The sequence below is a fragment of the Ranitomeya imitator genome, chromosome 1 (genome assembly GCF_032444005.1).
Source record: "Ranitomeya imitator isolate aRanImi1 chromosome 1, aRanImi1.pri, whole genome shotgun sequence".
NCBI lineage: Eukaryota > Metazoa > Chordata > Amphibia > Anura > Dendrobatidae > Ranitomeya > Ranitomeya imitator.
Window position 1 is genome coordinate 498270429 of NC_091282.1, and position 19438 is coordinate 498289866.

Sequence of the window (19438 nt, forward strand, 5' to 3'; positions counted from 1 at the left end):
GCCTCTCTTGAACCCCTCGACTGAGTTCGCCATCACCACCTCCTCAGGCAAGCAATTCCAGATTCTCACTGCCCTAACAGTAAAGAATCCTCTTCTATGTTGGTGGAAAAACCTTCTCTCCTCCAGACGCAAAGAATGCCCCCTTGTGCCCGTCACCTTCCTTGGTATAAACAGATCCTCAGCGAGATATTTGTATTGTCCCCTTATATACTTATACATGGTTATTAGATCGCCCCTCAGTCGTCTTTTTTCTAGACTAAATAATCCTAATTTCGCTAATCTATCTGGGTATTGTAGTTCTCCCATCCCCTTTATTAATTTTGTTGCCCTCCTTTGTACTCTCTCTAGTTCCATTATATCCTTCCTGAGCACCGGTGCCCAAAACTGGACACAGTACTCCATGTGCGGTCTAACTAGGGATTTGTACAGAGGCAGTATAATGCTCTCATCATGTGTATCCAGACCTCTTTTAATGCACCCCATGATCCTGTTTGCCTTGGCAGCTGCTGCCTGGCACTGGCTGCTCCAGGTAAGTTTATCATTAACTAGGATCCCCAAGTCCTTCTCCCTGTCAGATTTACCCAGTGGTTTCCCATTCAGTGTGTAATGGTGACATTGATTCCTTCTTCCCATGTGTATAACCTTACATTTATCATTGTTAAACCTCATCTGCCACCTTTCAGCCCAAGTTTCCAACTTATCCAGATCCATCTGTAGCAGAATACTATCTTCTCTTGTATTAACTGCTTTACATAGTTTTGTATCATCTGCAAATATCGATATTTTACTGTGTAAACCTTCTACCAGATCATTAATGAATATGTTGAAGAGAACAGGTCCCAATACTGACCCCTGCGGTACCCCACTGGTCACAGCGACCCAGTTAGAGACTATACCATTTATAACCACCCTCTGCTTTCTATCACTAAGCCAGTTACTAACCCATTTACACACAATTTCCCCCAGACCAAGCATTCTCATTTTGTGTACCAACCTCTTGTGCGGCACGGTATCAAACGCTTTGGAAAAATCGAGATATACCACGTCCAATGACTCTCCGTGGTCCAGCCTATAGCTTACCTCTTCATAAAAACTGATTAGATTGGTTTGACAGGAGCGATTTCTCATAAACCCATGCTGATATGGAGTTAAACAGTTATTCTCATTGAGATAATCCAGAATAACATCCCTCAGAAACCCTTCAAATATTTTACCAACAATAGAGGTTAGACTTACTGGCCTATAATTTCCAGGTTCACTTTGTGGCACAGCATGCAAATCACCTGTTGCTTGTCGTCAGCACATTGCCTGAAGACATACCACGCCAGTGAGCTACTTTGAGCCAGCTTTTGATATTATTATTTCCTCAGCATAGTGTGCAGTAGTAGTCAACATACTCGCTAGGGGCTGCCCGCTGTGCTTTTCCACCCTTTTGCACCCTGCTCCCTCTTTTGCTGTGCTGCTGGGGCAGCTTGACCACCTCCTCTTCCTCCGAACTGCACACGTCACTAGGATGGCCTTCACTCCATGCGGGGTCTGGGACATCATCATCCCCACATCATCTTCCACTCACTCCTCACCCCTCGCTTCACTGCCGGTCTGCACACAGCAGAAAGGTGCAGCAGTTGGAACCTGTGTTTCGTGAGATGTGCAGTGGTGGTACACCGACTGTGCACTTACCATTCCATGTACTCATCCTCCAACGGAACAAGTGGTCACACATCAGTGCACTCAATCTCTTCTACTTGTGGTGTAGGGCCAGGTGGATGGCCCATGGATCCACAGCCAGCAAAGTCACCAAAAAGCAGAAGTGACTGCCGCATGACTTGGGGCTCAGACTGCTTGGCTTATTTATAAGGGGTGAGGTGAAAGATGGATGACCATGGTCTTCAGGTGCCATCTATGCGCTTTTTGCAGGGGACTGGGTGGAAGATAATGCAAAAGAACTGGAGTCACTCTCAGCCATCCAATCTAACACTACCTTAACATATTCTGGTCTCACAATTCATGTAGCATTATTCGGCACTATGACATGAAGCAGAACATAATGTTGCCTGAGTGCACTAGAGGAAGGTGTTGCATTTGGGCACGCAGCAGCAATAGAATGACCACGTCTTCTCTATGGAGTAGCTAGATCACCACCAGCAGCTACACCAGCATCATCACGGCCATGTCCTTGTTACCTCATTGATGCTCTACTCATTTTTTGTAGTGTTTTTAGTCACACTACTCGCACACACATACATCTGCAGAGTATAACTATTTTTAAGGCCCGCTACTCTCTCAGAGATGCATACAGAGTATTACTATTTTTTAGGCCCACTACTCGCTCAGAGATGGACACAGAGTATAACTATTTTTTAGGCACACCACTCACACAGAGACGGCTGCAGAGTATAATTATTTTTATAGGCCCACTACTCGCACATACACAGCTGCACAGTATAATTATTTTTTAGGCACACTACTTGTACAGACTCAGCTACAGAGTACACAGAGGCTTTTGGTACACTTTTCCCAAAGGCAGGGGTGCAGAGTACACACAGGCTTTTTGGCACAGTACTCCCACGGGCAGGGGTGCAGAGTAAACTCACAGTGCTCACACAGGTACAAAGAGGTTGCATCGGAGCTAGAGAATCAAACAGATGAGTAATATTTTGACTTTTATCCTTTTAATTTCAGTTGTAGCTCCTTTGGTAGTATTTACGATAATCAATAATGTTGCAGTAATTGTGTTTTTTTTCCACAAAACTGGGGCAATTAAATATTCTCTGCTACAGTGATGTCAGTATGTTATCTTTTCTTATTAAAAAAAATGTCTTGGAAATCCTTTTAATTAAAATTTAATTTTTAAAGATAAATTAATAAATTATAAAAAAAGAGAGACAATATAATCAATTGACAGTAAAATGTAACATGAGAACAAAATACAACTTACCAAAATTTGACTCATCTCCAATTTCTCTCCCATATTTCAGCATTGCTTCCGCTAACAAGGTTTCAGCTTGAGGGTAGCCAGGTCCCTTTTCTTGACCCCGAATCTTTGACATTGTGTTAATCATATTGAGTTTAGCTCGAGAAGCTGTACATAAAAAAGTGACCATCAAAAACAGTGGTAGTCCAGTTTCCACAATACTTTTTAATTTTCAACACATTTTTTTAATATACTTTGTGTTTCCCTCCCTCCCCCCCCCCACTCCCCAATGTTTTCTAGATCTCTGTTTGCATTTATTAATTGGGCACCCATCTAGTGCTACAGTGGTTCATGTCTTGTTGGGAGTTCCAGTAACCAATGTAATAATCCCTTCATTTGTTTGATCAACATATGATATGGAGAAACTTTGAGCCACTGTATGTGCTGAAGCTAAAAATTATATAATATACTGTATATATACTGTATATTTAAAAAATGCATAACGTGTAACAGCATTTTTAACTTAATCATGAAAAGTTTATGAAGCTCTTCCCCATTTCCCAATAAGACCCTCTGTACTGTCCACATGCCACTCTGGTCCATAGGATGGTTGCAGACTGAGGGCATGTGATGATACACAACATCCATCTCCTACCATTGAAAAACATAACAACTACAATATGGCCTTGCACAAGTTATGGATGCTGAGAGGTAAGTGCAAGTACAAAACTTTGTAATGGAGGAGACTGGGCGATGTGGCATATCACATGTTTCTCCATCTGCAAGCCATCTCATAGATGGGAGTGCTAAGCAAACAGAAAGAAAGGTTTACCGAATGAATCAGATACTGGTAACTAAAATAGCGATAAACTTAAAAAAATGTATATTACTAAATTGTAAATCCGTATTCATCTTTCCCATAGATTTGTTAACATTAGACATAAAATGTTGTAGACAGAGGAAGACTACCTGGATTGGGCTGAAGATATTCAACTGACTTGGTCATTATTTCTAGGACCGCTCTACTGGTCACGTCAACTTTCTAGAATAAAACCAGAAAGAAGAGAATTTTTACTTCTATCAAAAGTCTGAATTTTTTTAGTATGCTTTTTTTCGCAAATACAGAAACAGACTGCCAAGCCATCTTTTATAACGCTATGATGAGTGAGCACAAATATGAATACTCCAAACCAGCACACAGTAATATTCTTTCCCTGACCTAATAAGTTTCCAAACCAAAGTGAGGAGAATCAGGGGGATAGGAATAATATGGATATCACCTTTAGGCTATGTGCACAAGTTGTGGATTCATGTGCGAATTTTTCTGTGCAGATTTTGAAAAATCCGCAGGTAAAACGCTGTTCTCAGTATGTTGGGTGTTGCCTCCATGACCCGCCCCAGCAGATTGTCCATGTAATCAGGGCCAGACTGGGACAAAAAAGCAGCCCCACTACACAAACCCCACCAGCCCACATACTATAACACTCCCCCCACACTGAAAAATAAAAAGCTTTACTAACTTTACAAAATTTTGTGTGTAAAATGCAATATGGTTTTTCTAATCTGGATATGTCATATTTGCCTTAAAGGAGATTGCATTATATATATATATATATATATATATATATATATATATATATATATATATATATATATATATATATAAATATATATATATATATATATATCTAATATATAATTGCCTAGAATACTACTTTCTGCAATTTGTGCCAACTTCCGTGGCTTTGTCCGGAGCTAATGTCCGGAGCTAATGTCCGGAGATAATGTCCGGAGCTAATGTCCGGAGCTAATGTCCGGAGATAAGTGACGTCAACAGTGTCCAGTGTCTGATTGGTTGCCGCCTGCTGCGAGCGACCAATCAGAAACGTGCCGTACTGTGACACACTCCGCCCGCCATTTTGGTGTGATTTTTGAATTTTTACCTCACAGCAAGTTTCTACTGCGTGGAGGCGGGCCCAGTGACGTTGCTCGTCAAGCTCCTGCCGAATTTCGTCAAAAAAATGATAATACCATTTACCAAAACTATATATATTTAGTTGTGAAGTGGTTCAGTGACATTTTCACACCAATTTTGAACTTTTGTTTGGTGTTTTCTCCATATACTGCCTATTATTTTTGTTCTTTCTTACTATTATTTATTAATTGTATTATTCTTACATTTGAATAAATAAAGTATATATGGATTCTAGACTCCCGATTCTTTAGAATCGGGCTGCCATCTAGTATATATATAAATACATGTGTGGTCAATACAAAGGACTGACACATGACTTACTAATTCCAAAGACCTTACAAAAGGAACAGGGGGCACTCATCAAAGGTAGAAGAAAGGCGATTACAGCAGCTTAATAGAAAAGGGTTCTTTACAGTTAGAGCATTCAGGCTGTGGAATGCCAGACCACATGCTCGGACTGGCCCATAGGGTAACAGGGGAATCCCCCAGTGGGCCCCTGTGTAGATCTTGGCCCCCAACCCCACTGTATGGGTAATACTTGGCATAATTCACTTGATTCACTCTGTACAGAAGAAAAGCAGCAGCTGATCATTTATTAACTAAACTACCACTTTTATTATTATACAGGGATATAGGTAAATTTGTCAATGAGGGTAGTGTAATATTTGTATGCAGGTGAAAAGTGGGCCCTCCAAAGTCAATGTTACTGGTGGGCCCTTGGTACTCCAGTCCGACACTGCCGGACCACAAGATGTAGTAATGGCAGACACTATAACAGCTTTTAATAAAGGGCTGGATGCTTTTCTTACAACAAATGTCATTATGGTTATAAATAATTCAGCGATAGAGAATGATTGGTGGAGAAAGATTGATCTTGATAGAGCCAGGTCTTTTATTAACCTATGTAACTTTATAAGGCTAAGTTCACATTAGCGTTTCAGTCTGCAGCAACACGCTGCGGAATCAAACTCTAATGTGAACCCAGCCTAATTATCTTTTATAAACATTTGCATTGTTTTCAACACACCTCTATCCTACTTTTTTGAATGTTATTTAAAAACTTCTGTCACTGCATAAGCTTTTTTCTCAAAAACCAAATTGCTTATATCCTATGGCAGAGGTTCCCAACCTTTCTGACCTTGAGAGCCACATTCAGCTCTGAGAGAGAGTAGCGAGCCACATCCAGCTCCTGCCCCACTCACAGTAGTAAGACCCAGAGACCCCTATTACCAGTATAATGACAGCCAAAGCTTTTCTACTGAAATCACAACATGGCAGTATGCCAAGCTCCATAGTTTCCTATCTTACCTCCATTGAGATCTGCTGTTCTGTGCAGGTCTACTCTCCCTGACAGAAGTTATGTCACTTATCCATGTTATGTAAATGAAAGCTTATAACCTGACTTTAAATTCATCCAAAATTATTCTTTTGAAAGCTGAAACCCTCCGAAATGTGGTTTAGGTTAAGAAAAATGATGAGCGAAAATGAGCGAATGAGTTTGATTTGGATTTTCTAACCAACAAATGTTCTTCCTGAGCAGTTGTCTTGCCTGGTCTGCCAGACCTGAGCTTGTCAAACACATCTCCAGTCTCTTCAATTTTTTTTTTAATTCTTTGTACTTGATGCTGAGACACATTAAAGGTGCCAGCCACCTCTGCAGTGGACCTGGTCTTCAGCCTCTTGATCATCCAGGCTTTGGTCGCAGGGTGGATTTTTGGCATGTTGTCAGAGCTCAAGTTGCAGTTCAAGTGAAGGTGTGGGGTGCTGGGTTTCTTTTTAAACACACACACTAATTAACCAATTATTTACTGAGCACAGGTGAGGATGTAAACTAGGAGTGAGTGCATTATATGACCAGGCGACAAAACTTTTGTCTTGCCAAAATCTGACCATTCTGTGTCCATTAACTGATCAATATTTCTGCATTGATGCCAATTAGTCATGAGCGAATTTCTCGAGCACGCTCTGGTGTCCTCCGACTATTTTTTAGTGCTTGCAGATTTAGTTTTTATTGCCACAGCTGAATGATTTACATCTGTTAGCCAGCATTAGTACATGTGGGGGTTGCCTGGTTGCTAGGGAATCCCCACATGTACTTATGCTGGCTAACAGATGTAAATCATTCAGCTGTGGCAATATAAACTAAATCTCCGAGCACTAAAAAATACTCGGAGGACACCCGAGCGTGCTCGAGAAATCTTGAGTAACGAGTATATTCGCTCATGACTAATTGGCATCAATGCAGAAATATTGATCAGTTAATGGACACAGAATGGTCAGATTTTGGCAAGACAAAAGTTTTGTCACCTGGTCATATAATGCACTCACTCCTAGTTTAACCCCTTTACCCCCAAGGGTGGTTTGCACGTTATGGACCGGGCCAATTTTTACAATTCTGACCACTGTCCCTTTATGAGGTTATAACTCTGGAACGCTTCAACGGATCCCTGTGATTCTGACAATGTTTTCTCGTGACATATTGTACTTCATGATAGTGGTAAAATTTCTTTGATATTACCTGCGTTTATTTGTGAAAAAAATGGAAATTTGGCGAAAATTTTGAAAATTTCGCAATTTTCCAACTTTGAATTTTTATGCAATTAAATCACAGAGATATGTCACACAAAATACTTAATAAATAACATTTCCCACATGTCTACTTTACATCAGCACAATTTTGGAACCAAAATTTTTTTTTGTTAGGGAGTTATAAGGGTTAAAAGTTGACCAGCAATTTCTCATTTTTACAACACCATTTTATTTTAGGGACCACATCTCATTTGAAGTCATTTTGAGGGGTCTATATGATAGAAAATACCCAAGTGTGACACCATTCTGAAAACTGCACCCCTCAAGGTTCTCAAAACCACATTCAAGAAGTTTATTAACCCTTCAGGTGCTTCACAGGAATTTTTGGAATGTTTAAATAAAAATTAACATTTAACTTTTTTTCACAAAAAATTTACTTCAGCTCCAATTTGTTTTATTTTACCAAGGGTTACAGGAGAAAATGGACCCCAAACGTTGTTGTACAATTTGTCCTGAGTACGCTGATACCCCATATGTGGGGGTTAACCACAGTTTGGGCACATGGCAGAGCTCGGAAGGGAAGGAGCGCCATTTGACTTTTCAATGCAAAATTGACTGGAATTGAGATGGGACGCCATGTTGCGTTTGGAGAGCCACTGATGTGCCTAAACATTGAAACCCCCCACAAGTGACACCATTTTGGAAAGTAGACCCCCTAAGGAACTTATCTAGAGGTGTGGTGAGCACTTTGACCCACCAAGTGCTTCACAGAAGTTTATAATGCAGAACCGTAAAAATAAAAAATCATTTTTTTTCACAAAAATTATCTTTTCGCCCCCAATTTTTTATTTTCCCAATGGTAAGAGAAGAAATTGGACCACAAAAGTTGTGGCACAATTTGTCCTGAGTACTCTGATACCCCATATGTGAGGGTAAACCATTGTTTGGGCGCATGGGAGAGCTCGGAAGGGAAGGAGCGCCGATTGACCTTTCAATGCAAAATTGACAGGAATTGAGATGGGACGCCATGTTGCGTTTGGAGAGCCACTGATGTGCCTAAACATTGAAACCCCCCACAAGTGACACCATTTTGGAAAGTGGACCCCCTAAGGAACTTATCTAGAGGTGTGGTGAGCACTTTGACCCACCAAGTGCTTCACAGAAGTTTATAATGCAGAACCGTAAAAATAAAAAATCATTTTTTTTCACAAAAATTATCTTTTCGCCCCCCATTTTTTATTTTCCCAATGGTAAGAGAAGAAATTGGACCACAAAAGTTGTGGCACAATTTGTCCTGAGTACTCTGATACCCCATATGTGGGGGTAAACCATTGTTTGGGCGCATGGGAGAGCTCGGAAGGGAAGGAGCGCCGTTTGACCTTTCAATGCAAAATTGACAGGAATTGAGATGGGACGCCATGTTGCGTTTGGAGAGCCACTGATGTACCTAAACATTGAAACCCCCCACAAGTGACACCATTTTGAAAAGTAGACCCCCTAAGGAACTTATCTAGATGTGTGGTGAGCACTTTGACCCAATAAGAGCTTCACAGAAGTTTATAATGCAGAGCCGTAAAAATAAAACAAAAATTTTTTCCCACAAAAATAATTTTTTAGCCCCCAGTTTTGTATTTTCCTGAGGGTAACAGGAGAAATTGGACCCCAAAAGTTGTTGTGCAATTTGTCCTGAGTGCGCTGATACCCTATATGTGGGGGAGAACCAGCGTTTGGGCGCATGGGAGGGCTCGGAAGGGAAGGAGCGCCATTTGGAATACAGACTTAGATGGAATGGTCTGCAGGCGTCACATTGTGTTTGCAGTGCCCCTAATGTACCTAAACAGTAGAAACCCCCCACAAGTGACCCCATATTGGAAACTAGACCCCCCAAGGAACTTATCTAGATGTGTTGTGAGAACTTTGAGCCCCCAAGTATTTCACTACAGTTTACAACGCAGAGCCGTGAAAATAAAAAAAAAATTTTCCCCTCAAAATTATTTTTTAGCCCCCCGTTTTGTATTTTCTCGAGGGTAAAAGGAGAAATTGGACCCCAAAAGTTGTTGTCCAATTTGTCCTGAGTGCGTTGATACCCCATATGTGGGGGGGAACCAGCGTTTGGGCGCATGGGAGGGCTCGGAAGGGAAGGAGCGCCATTTGGAATGCAGACTTAGATGGAATGGTCTGCAGGCGTCACATTGCGTTTGCAGAGCCCCTAATATACCTAAACAGTAGAAACCCCCACAAGTGACCCCATATTGGAAACTAGACCCCCCCACGAACTTATCTAGATGTGTTGTGAGAACTTTGAGCCCCCAAGTGTTTCACTACAGTTTATAACGCAGAGTCGTGAAAATAAAAAATCTCTTTTTTCCCACAAAAATAATTTTTTAGCCCCCAGTTTTGTATTTTCCCAAGGGTAACAGGAGAAATTGGACCCCAAAAGTTGTTGCCCAATTTGTCCTGAGTACGCTGATACCCCATATGTTGGGGTAAACTCCTGTTTGGGCACACGGGAGAGCTCGGAAGGGAAGGAGCACTGTTTTACTTTTTCAATGCAGAATTGGATGGAATTGAGATCGGTCGCCATGTCGCGTTTGGAGATCCCCCTGATGTGCCTAAACAGTGGAAACCCCCCAATTATAACTGAAACCCTAATCCAAACACACCCCTAACCCTAATCCCAATGGTAACCCTAACCACACCTCTAACCCAGACACACCCCTAACCCTAATCCCAACCCTATTCCCAACTGTAAATGTAATCTAAACCCTAACCCTAACTTTAGCCCCAACCCTAACTGTAGCCCCAACCCCAACCCTAGCCCTAACCCTAGCCCTAACCCTAACCCTAGCCCTAACCCTAACCTTAGCCCTAACCCTAACCCTAACCCTAGCCCTAACCCTAGCACTAACCCTAATCCTAGCCCTAACCCTAGCTCTAATGCTAACCCTAGCCCTAACCCTAGCCCTAACCCTAGCCCTAACCCTAGCCCTAACCCTAGCCCTAACCCTAGCCCTAGCCCTAACCCTAGCCCTAACCCTAGCCCTAGCCCTAGCCCTAACCCTAGCCCTAACCCTAGCCCTAGCCCTAACCCTAGCCCTAACCCTAACCCTAATGGGAAAATGGAAATAAATACGTTTTTTTCATTTACTTTTATAGCGGGTTTTTTAGCGGATTTTTATGATTGGCAGCCGTCACACACTGAAAGACGCTTTTTATTGCAAAAAATATTTTTTGCGTTACCACATTTTGAGAGCTATAATTTTTCCATATTTGAGTCCACAGAGTCATGTGAGGTCTTGTTTTTTGCGGGACGAGTTGACGTTTTTATTGGTAACATTTTCGGGCACGTGACATTTTTTGATCGCTTTTTATTCCGATTTTTGTGAGGCAGAATGACCAAAAACCAGCTATTCATGAATTTCTTTTGGGGGAGGCGTTTATACCGTTCCGCGTTTGGTAAAATTGATAAAGCAGTTTTATTCTTCGGGTCAGTACGATTACAGCGACACCTCATTTATATCATTTTTTTTATGTTTTGGCGCTTTTATACGTTAAAAACTATTTTATAGAAAAAAATAATTATTTTTGCATCGCTTTATTCTGAGAACTATAACTTTTTTATTTTTTTGCTGATGTTGCTGTATGGCGGCTCATTTTTTGCGGGACAAGATGACGCTTTCAGCGGTACCATGGTTATTTATATCCGTCTTTTTGATTGCGTGTTATTCCACTTTTTGTTTGGCGGTATGATAATAAAGCGTTGTTTTTTGCCTCGTTTTTTTTTTTTTTTTTCTTACGGTGTTTACTGAAGGGGTTAACTAGTGGGCCAGTTTTATAGGTCGGGTCGTTACGGACGCGGCAATACTAAATATGTGTACTTTTATTGTTTTTTTTTTATTTAGATAAAGAAATGTATTTATGGGAATAATATTTTTTTTTTTTTTTTTACACACTTGGAAATTTTTTTTTTTTAACTTTTTTACTTTGTCCCAGGGGGGGACAATACAGATCGGTGATCTGCCAGTTTGCACAGCACTCTGACAGATCACCGATCTGTCTGAGAGCAGTGCAGCGTTACCAAGTGCCTGCTCTGAGCAGGCACTTGGTAAGCCACCTCCCTCCCTGCAGGACCCGGATCCGCGGTCATCTTGGATCCGGGACTTACTGCAGGGAGGGAGGTAGGAGACCCCCGGAGCAACGCGATCACATCGCGTTGCTGCGGGGGTCTCAGGGAAGCCCGCAGGGAGCCCCCTCCCTGCGCGATGCTTCCCTGCACCGCCGGCACATCGCGATCATCTTTGATCGCGGTGTGCCGGGGGTTAATGTGCCGGGGGCGGTCCGTGACCGCTCCTGGCACATAGTGCCGGATGTCAGCTGCGATAAGCAGCTGACACCCGGCCGCGATCGGCGGCGCTCCCACCCGTGAGCGCGGCCGATCGCGCTGGACGTAATATTCCGTCCTTGGGAATTAAGGCCCACCCCACATGGACGGAATATTACGTCCAATGGCAGAAAGGGGTTAAATCCTCACCTGTGCTCAGTAAATAATTGGTTGATTAGTGTGTGTGTGCATTAAAAGAAACCCAGACCTTCATTTGAACTGCAACTTGAGCTCTGACAACATGCCAAAAATCCACCCTGCGACCAAAGCCTGGAGTATCAAGAGGCTGAAGACCAGATCCACTGCAGAGGTGGCTGGCACCTTTAATGTGTCTCAGCATCAAGTACAAAGAATTAAAAAAAAATTTGAAGAGACTGGAGATGTGTTTGACAAGCTCAGGTCTGGCAGAAAGGCAAGACAACTGCTCAGGAGGAACGTTTGTTGGTTAGAAAATCCAAATCAAACCCCTCTTCCACTGCAGCAGAGCTCCAACAGGCCTGGTCAACTCAAATCCCTCTGTAAAATAGAACAGTTTGTAGGATTCTGTCTCGAAATGGCCTCCATGGTCGAATAAGTGCCCAGAAGTCAGCACTAAACAAAAGGCAAATAAAAAACCGTGTGGCATTTGCAAAGTCCCACAGCCTGCTAAACAGATGGGCGCTGGAAAAATGGCAGAAGGTGGATTTCTCTGATGAATCTTCAGTAGAATTACACCACAGCCACTGCAAATACTGCAGGAGACCTACTGGAGCCCATTTGGATCCAAAATACACCCCTAAAACAGTTAAATTTGGTAGTGGAAAGATCATGGTATGGGGTTACATACAGTATGGGGGTGTGCAAAACATTTGCAAGGTGGAAGGCAATATCGATAGCTTAAAATATCAAGTAGTATTAGCTACCTCTTATATTCCAAATCATTGAAGGGGTCAAATTCTGCAGCCGGATGGTGCTCCATCTCATACAGCCATCTCTACAACAAAGTTCCTCCACACAAAAAAGATCAAGATGCTCAAGGACTGGCCAGCCCAGTCATTAGACATGAACATCATTGAGCATGTTTGGGGTAGGAAGAGGAAGGTTGGAAGACACAACCAAACAATCTAGATGAACTCTGGGAGGCATGTAAGACTGCATTCTTTGCTATTCCTGATGATTTCATTAATAAATTGTATGAATCATTGTTGAACTGCATGGATGCAGTCCTTCAAGCTCATGGAAGTCACACAAAATATTAAATATGACTCTAATAGCACCACAACTTCATTCACCAATGTTATGCAACATATATTTGTATTTTAAGTTAATTAATTAATATCACATTACTTCTGTGGGCGACAAAACGTTTGTCTTGCAAAATCTGACCATTCTGTGTCCACTAACTGATCAATATTTCTGCATTGATGCCAATTTATTTTCCTAAATAACCTAAACCACATTTCGAAGGGTTTCAGCTTTCAAAAGAATAATTTATACAACCAATGGATGAATTTTATGTCAGGTTATAAGCTTTTATTTACATAACATGGATAAGCGACATAACTTCTGTCAGGGAGTGTACACACAAGTCAGCATCTAGAGATCTACTCTTAATAACTATTTGTTACACTTGGTGCTAAGGGTAGGTACACACGTTCAGTAAATGGCAGTAGTTTGGACGCAGCACATGTCCGCTGCATCTAACGCGCTGCCATCTATTGAACACAGGTGAATCCGCATGTGTTCATTGAACCGTGCGGAATCATCGCGTCCAATGCATTGTGCATTGTACGGGTGACATTTATCTTGCAGAGACACAAGATGAATAAGCATGCTGCGGTCTGGAAAGACACGCTGCATGTCTGTCTCTGCAGGTGAGCCACGGGCATCTGTGCATGCATAGTGGACATGGGATTTCTTGAAATCCGATCCACTATGCTGTAACATTTGGATTATGCGGGTCGGATGCTGCACAAGTACGCAACGTCCAACCCGCAGCGTTTACTGATCGTTTGCACCTAACCTAATACACTAAGCTAGCAGACAACTGCAAGCCACACATCACGGGCCCTCAAGCCATATGTGCTACACGTTGGGGACCCCTGGTCTATGGTATGTTACGACCATACTGTATTTTAAAATAAGCATTATAAATATGAAAGAAATATGAAAGCGTTCGCAACCAAGATGTTTTCATATTGCTCCAAAGTACCCAAAAAAACTGAAGTGAAAATGTGGTGAAGTTAAAACTACAGTGAAACACGGTGGTTGAAATGTCCGTATGTGGGGCTACATGAGTGCTGCTGGTGTTCGGGAGCTACATTTCATTGATGCTATAATGAATTCATAAACGTGGTGCTCTATATTGAAAGAGATGATGCTACAATCACTCTGTGCCCTTGGTAGACCTGCACTTTTGCAACATGACACTTATTCAAAACCGTCATCTAAGGCAATTGTTGCATTTTTGAAGAAGAACATGGTGAATGTGGTTCAGTGGCCAAATATGTCTTCTGACCTGGGTACAGCTGAACACCTATGGAGAGTTCTGATGGTACAAGTTGAGCATCACTCTCCATCAGGATCTAGGCTCATAAAGAGGTTGTTTTTCAAAAATGGAAAAAGATAGAGGTTGCAATATATTGCCAACTTCTTCATTACATGTCTAGGTCATCCTTAAAAATCATGGAGGTCATGCAAAATACTAGATGTAGTGTTTTTGATGTGGGGTATATTCATTTTTGCACAAACTAATTTATGTAAAACTGAAGATTTTGAAATAAAAGTTATATTATTAACCTTATTTGCGTGTTATTGGTTAAAGAAAGTTCTATGCAAATCAGTCTTGCCAAAATTATGCAAACTGTTCTCGTGTTCATGATTAAAATCTTATTTTTCTGCTTTTCAAAGAAGGTGTACTCATTTATGCTGTGCACTGTAGTTGCCAACTGTCCTGTTTGTGAGGTTCTAGGAGAAAGGAGAGACCTTCCAGATTTCCAGAATTGATGGCGGAATCCTTCTGCAACCTACAAGAAAGCTGCTCTTTAAGTGAACCTGTCAGCAGGATTGCACTCAGTAAAGTACAGACAGTGTCAGGTTTGAGCTTGTTACCTGTATAAAAGACACCTGTCCACATAATCAATCACACTCCAACCTCTCCACCATGGCCAAGATCAATGAGCGGTCTAAGGGCACCAGGGACAAAACTGCAGTCCTGCACAAGGCTGGGATGGACTACAGGAATATAGGCAAGCAGCTTGGTGAGATGGCATCAATTGTTGGCACAATTATTAGAAAATGGAAGAAACACAAAATGACTGTCAATCTTCCTCGGTCTGGAGCTCCATGCAAGGTCTTGCCTCATGGGGTGAGGATGATTCTGAGAAAGGTCAGAAATCAGCCCAGAATTACACTGGATGACCTAGTCAATGACCTGATGTCATGCTGGGTGAGGGAGAAGCTAGGTGCACAACAACGGGAAGAGGGTAGAGGAGCCCAAACACTAGGAAAGGGGAGATTGGAGACCCCTAGGCAGATCTGACAACACCCTGTCTGTCCTTACATTCCTAAATAGGTTCCGCACCTATCGCCGAGAAGGAACCTAATCCCTGACTTCCACTTGTGACAGGCCCTGGATAGTGAGGGGACGGAGAAGCACTAGTTAGCCCACACTACAACTAAAGACAAAGCAGGAAGACAAATGAGGGAATGCACTTAGCTTGAAACGACACAAGAGAGCTCACGTCAGCAATCCTCCAAGAGGCTCCAAGAAGAAACTAGTCGACTTCTAGCACTTCCATCAGACAGAGGTAAATACAGCTATTACTGGAACCTTGCTGAAACAACTAAAGGTATTTAATCCTCCAGCAAGGATCTGTTAATCAGCAGCAGATGGTGGAGATCACTGCTTGGTCCTAGAGGGAGAAGGATATCACTCCACTGCAGAGATGCAAGATCCAGAAAGCAACTTGGTGAGAAGGCAACAATTGTTGGCACAATTATTAGAAAATGGAAGAAACTCAAAATAACTGTCAATCTTCCGCGTTCTGAGGCTCCATGCAAGGTCTCGCCTCATGGGGTAAGGATGATAATGAGAAAGGTCAAGAATAAGCCCAGAACCAAATGAGAGGACCTGATTAATGACCTGAAGAGAGCTGGGACCACAGTCTCAAACAATACCAATAGTAACAAACAACGCCACTATGGATTAAAATCCTGCAGGGCACATAAGGTTCCCCTGCTCATGCCAGCATATGTCCAGGCCTGTTTGAAGTTCGGCAATAACCATTTGGATGATCCAGAAGAAACATGGGAGAAGTACATGTAGTCAGATGAGACCAAAATAGAATTTTTTGGTATCAACTCCACTCATGGTGTTTGGAGGAAGAAGGATGAGTACAACCCCAAGAACACTGTCCCAACAGTGAAGTATGGTGGGGGAAACATCAGCCTTTGGGGGTGCTTTTCTGCAAAGGAGACAGTATGACTGAACCGTATTGAAGGGAGGAAAATCTTTGGAGGGAGCTGAAACTCAATGCTGCCCAGAAACAGCCCTGAAACTTAAAAGATCTGGAGAAGATCTGTATGGAGGAGTGGGCCATAATCCCTGCAGCAGTGTGTTCAAACTTGGTCAAGAAACAACTAGACAGATCTGAGCTCTGTAACAAAGGTTTCTGTAACAAATATTAAGTTCTGTTTTTCCATTTTATTAAATACCGCATATACTCGTGTATAAACTGCGTTTTTCAGCACTTTTTTGTGCTGAAAACGCCCCTCTATACACGAGTTAATTGTCCCAGAAAGCCGGAGGGGGAGCAGCGGATCATAGAGGCAGGAGCCGGCAGCGTGCCCTCAGAGCATCTTGTTGGTCCCAGCACCCTTGCAGCACCTCATTGGTTCCAGCCACACATACCAGGACAGGACGTGGGGAGCCACGCATACCAGGACAGGGATGAGGGGACAATGCATACCCGGCTTATACTTGAGTCAATAAGCTTACCCAGTTTTCCGAGGCAAAATTAGGTGCCTCGACTTATATTCAGGTCAGCTTATACTTGAGGATATATGGTACTTATTTCATGCAATAAAATGCAAATTAATTATGTAAAAATCATACAATGTGATTTTGTGGATTTTTTTTAAGATTCTGTCTCTCACAGTTGAAGTGTACTTACGATAAAAATTAGAGACCTCTCCATTCTTTGTAGGTGGGAGAACTTGCAAAATCGGTAGTGTATCAAATACTTACTTTCCCCACTATATATACAGAAAAAGATCCTTAGTGCAGCAAGATAAATACTTTCTTATATCAATATAATCCAGTCAGATGCTACATATGAAGATCTGCATTATTATAAATATAAAAAGATATTCCATTATTGTGCCCTCACCACATTGTGTGTCTCCGATACAGTTGTACATGAAAGATGGAAGTAAAAGTTAGCGAGAGTTTTAATGACCCAGTACAAGGCAGAATTAGTGGATCCTAGCTTCTAAGTTCCAAGAGAATTGCCAGAAGAAAGGCGCCATTGTAATGCACCTGCATTGTGTATGTCACGATAGTGGGAGAGTGTGAATAGTGCAATGTGTGACTGCAGAACCAACTTTATATTTCTGGGTTATAAAATAAAGAATTACACATCTAAGGAAACCCAGATCACACTGTTAACTCACAGTTTCCCACATCTCCTCTCTGCTGGCTGTTATGGAGTAATTTAGCTCCATAATTAAGCCACAAATGATATCGCTAACTCTGTAGCAAACCTTTGTTGTTTCATTATTACTTTTAAAGCCGTAATAGCTGTCATTTTCTTCCCTAGCTTTCTTTCAGTCAGTCAGTCGTGTTTTATGAGTATGCACACATAAAATGGAGAAAATGACTGTAGCATAATCTTTCTCATAAGAAAGCATTATGCATATTAACAATAAAGCTACGCTTTTATAAAGCAATGGACAAAATAATGGGAAAACTGGACATCATACTGGCATTGATTGATAAAAATGTCTACCTTAAAAAAGCTTCAATTTTTATGTGTTAGAATGCTGCCTTACAACTTCTGAGCTATGCATAGTAAGATACTGGACCTTTCTTCAGGAACAAAAGCCTTCATTCACTTGAGAAATGATGAGGATGGAAGTCTACTTTGTATTGTGGGCTAAAGACTCACAATAAAGTATTTTAGCTATGGTGATTGGGGAAGTCATTTATTCACAGATTTAACAGAAAGTAGAGATAAGAAAAAATTCCAACATAAATTCTATGGAGGCATCATCAGCCGATAATGGTGTTTACCATTCAGCCATCACTCAATTTAGGCGGTTGGAAGAAGGCTCGTTCACACTTATTGCAGTGTCTTTCTTTCAATGTTCTTTTTATTGAGAGAAAAACAGTCATATTCAGGTAAAGTAACAAAATTCAGTAATTCAATTGTATTACAGGAAAGATGAACGGTCAATATTTAGCATGTTGTAAATCTGTAATCTTTGGATTAACAAAAACTTTTAATTTTGTTGAACAAATAAGTTGAACATCAGAGGAGGTTAAGAGCAGTAGAGAGAATGGAGATTAAAGTTGGGGGGGGGGGGATGAGTACAGGAGAGTGAGAGTGAGGGAAGTTGAAAAGGGGGAGGGGGGTTGTAGTAACACCTTGGGATGTTTACATACTTATGGAAAAATTGCAGAGAAATAGGAAGACTGTGTCCTAAATTGGGTCCAGAATGTCCAGATAATATGGAAGTTTGCAGAGGAATGATTGACTCTTGCTGCCAACTCCTCTATATGGAATATTTGTTCGATTTTGGAGAAAAGTTGATGTGTGGTGGGTAGGGTAGTTGAGTTCCAATTTGTCGGGATCAATGATTTCCCGGCTGCCATTATAAATTGAGCTAATTTAGTAGCATACCTATCATTTGGCCAGAGTGGGAGGTTTAAAAAAATATTTTCAGGTTTCAAGATGGCACGTTTGCCTAGCAACTTATGTATAACTGAGGATACCTCATTCTAAAAAGGACGAAGCCTCGGACAGGACCACCAGATGTGTATATAGCTTCCATCATTCGCTCCACAGCTCCAGCAGTTAGTGGCTGTAGCATGATGCCATCTATGAATCCATTTGGGTGTGATGTACCATCTGGTAATAAATTTTGAACGCGTTTTCTTAGGCTACGTTCACATTAGCGTTGCGCGCCGCTGCGTCGGCAACGCAACGCACGACGCACAAAAAACGCGCGCAAACGCACGCAAAAACGCTGCGTTTTGCGACGCGTGCGTCGTTTTTTGACGAAAATCGGACGCACGAAAAATGCAACTTGTTGCATTTTCTTGCGTCCGACGCTAGCGTCGGAAACGACGCACGTGTCGGAAAACGCAACAAAAAAAACGCACGCGTCCCCCATGTTAAACATAGGGGCGCGTCGCCGCTGCGTCGCCGCTGCATCGCCGACGCAACAGCGACGCACATTAGCGGAACGCTAATGTGAACGTAGCCTTAGATACGTACACAGTTTGACGGGCCATGGGTATTTCTGTAAATCTGTTTGATCTGTGATTCAGAAAAGGAGGTACCCATGTCCATTTCCCATCAAGCTATATACGCCCTTTTCATAGGTATATCTATCTTAAGTAAGGACTGATATATTGTTGAAAGAGTTTTGGTAGGGG

The 19438-nt window shown here is 41.9% G+C and overlaps 1 protein-coding gene across 1 annotated transcript in view; it reads right to left on the bottom strand.

The window, feature by feature from the left end:
• The window catches only part of SH3GL2 (SH3 domain containing GRB2 like 2, endophilin A1), a 318905-nt gene that overhangs the window by 44492 nt on the left and 254975 nt on the right, over positions 1-19438 (bottom strand). The window contains exons 3-4 of the mRNA XM_069766264.1: positions 3884-3956; positions 2939-3082 (exon numbers count right to left, since the gene is read on the bottom strand). Coding sequence (XP_069622365.1) covers positions 2939-3082; positions 3884-3956 — 217 coding nt within the window. The remainder of the gene's footprint in view (positions 1-2938; positions 3083-3883; positions 3957-19438) is intronic.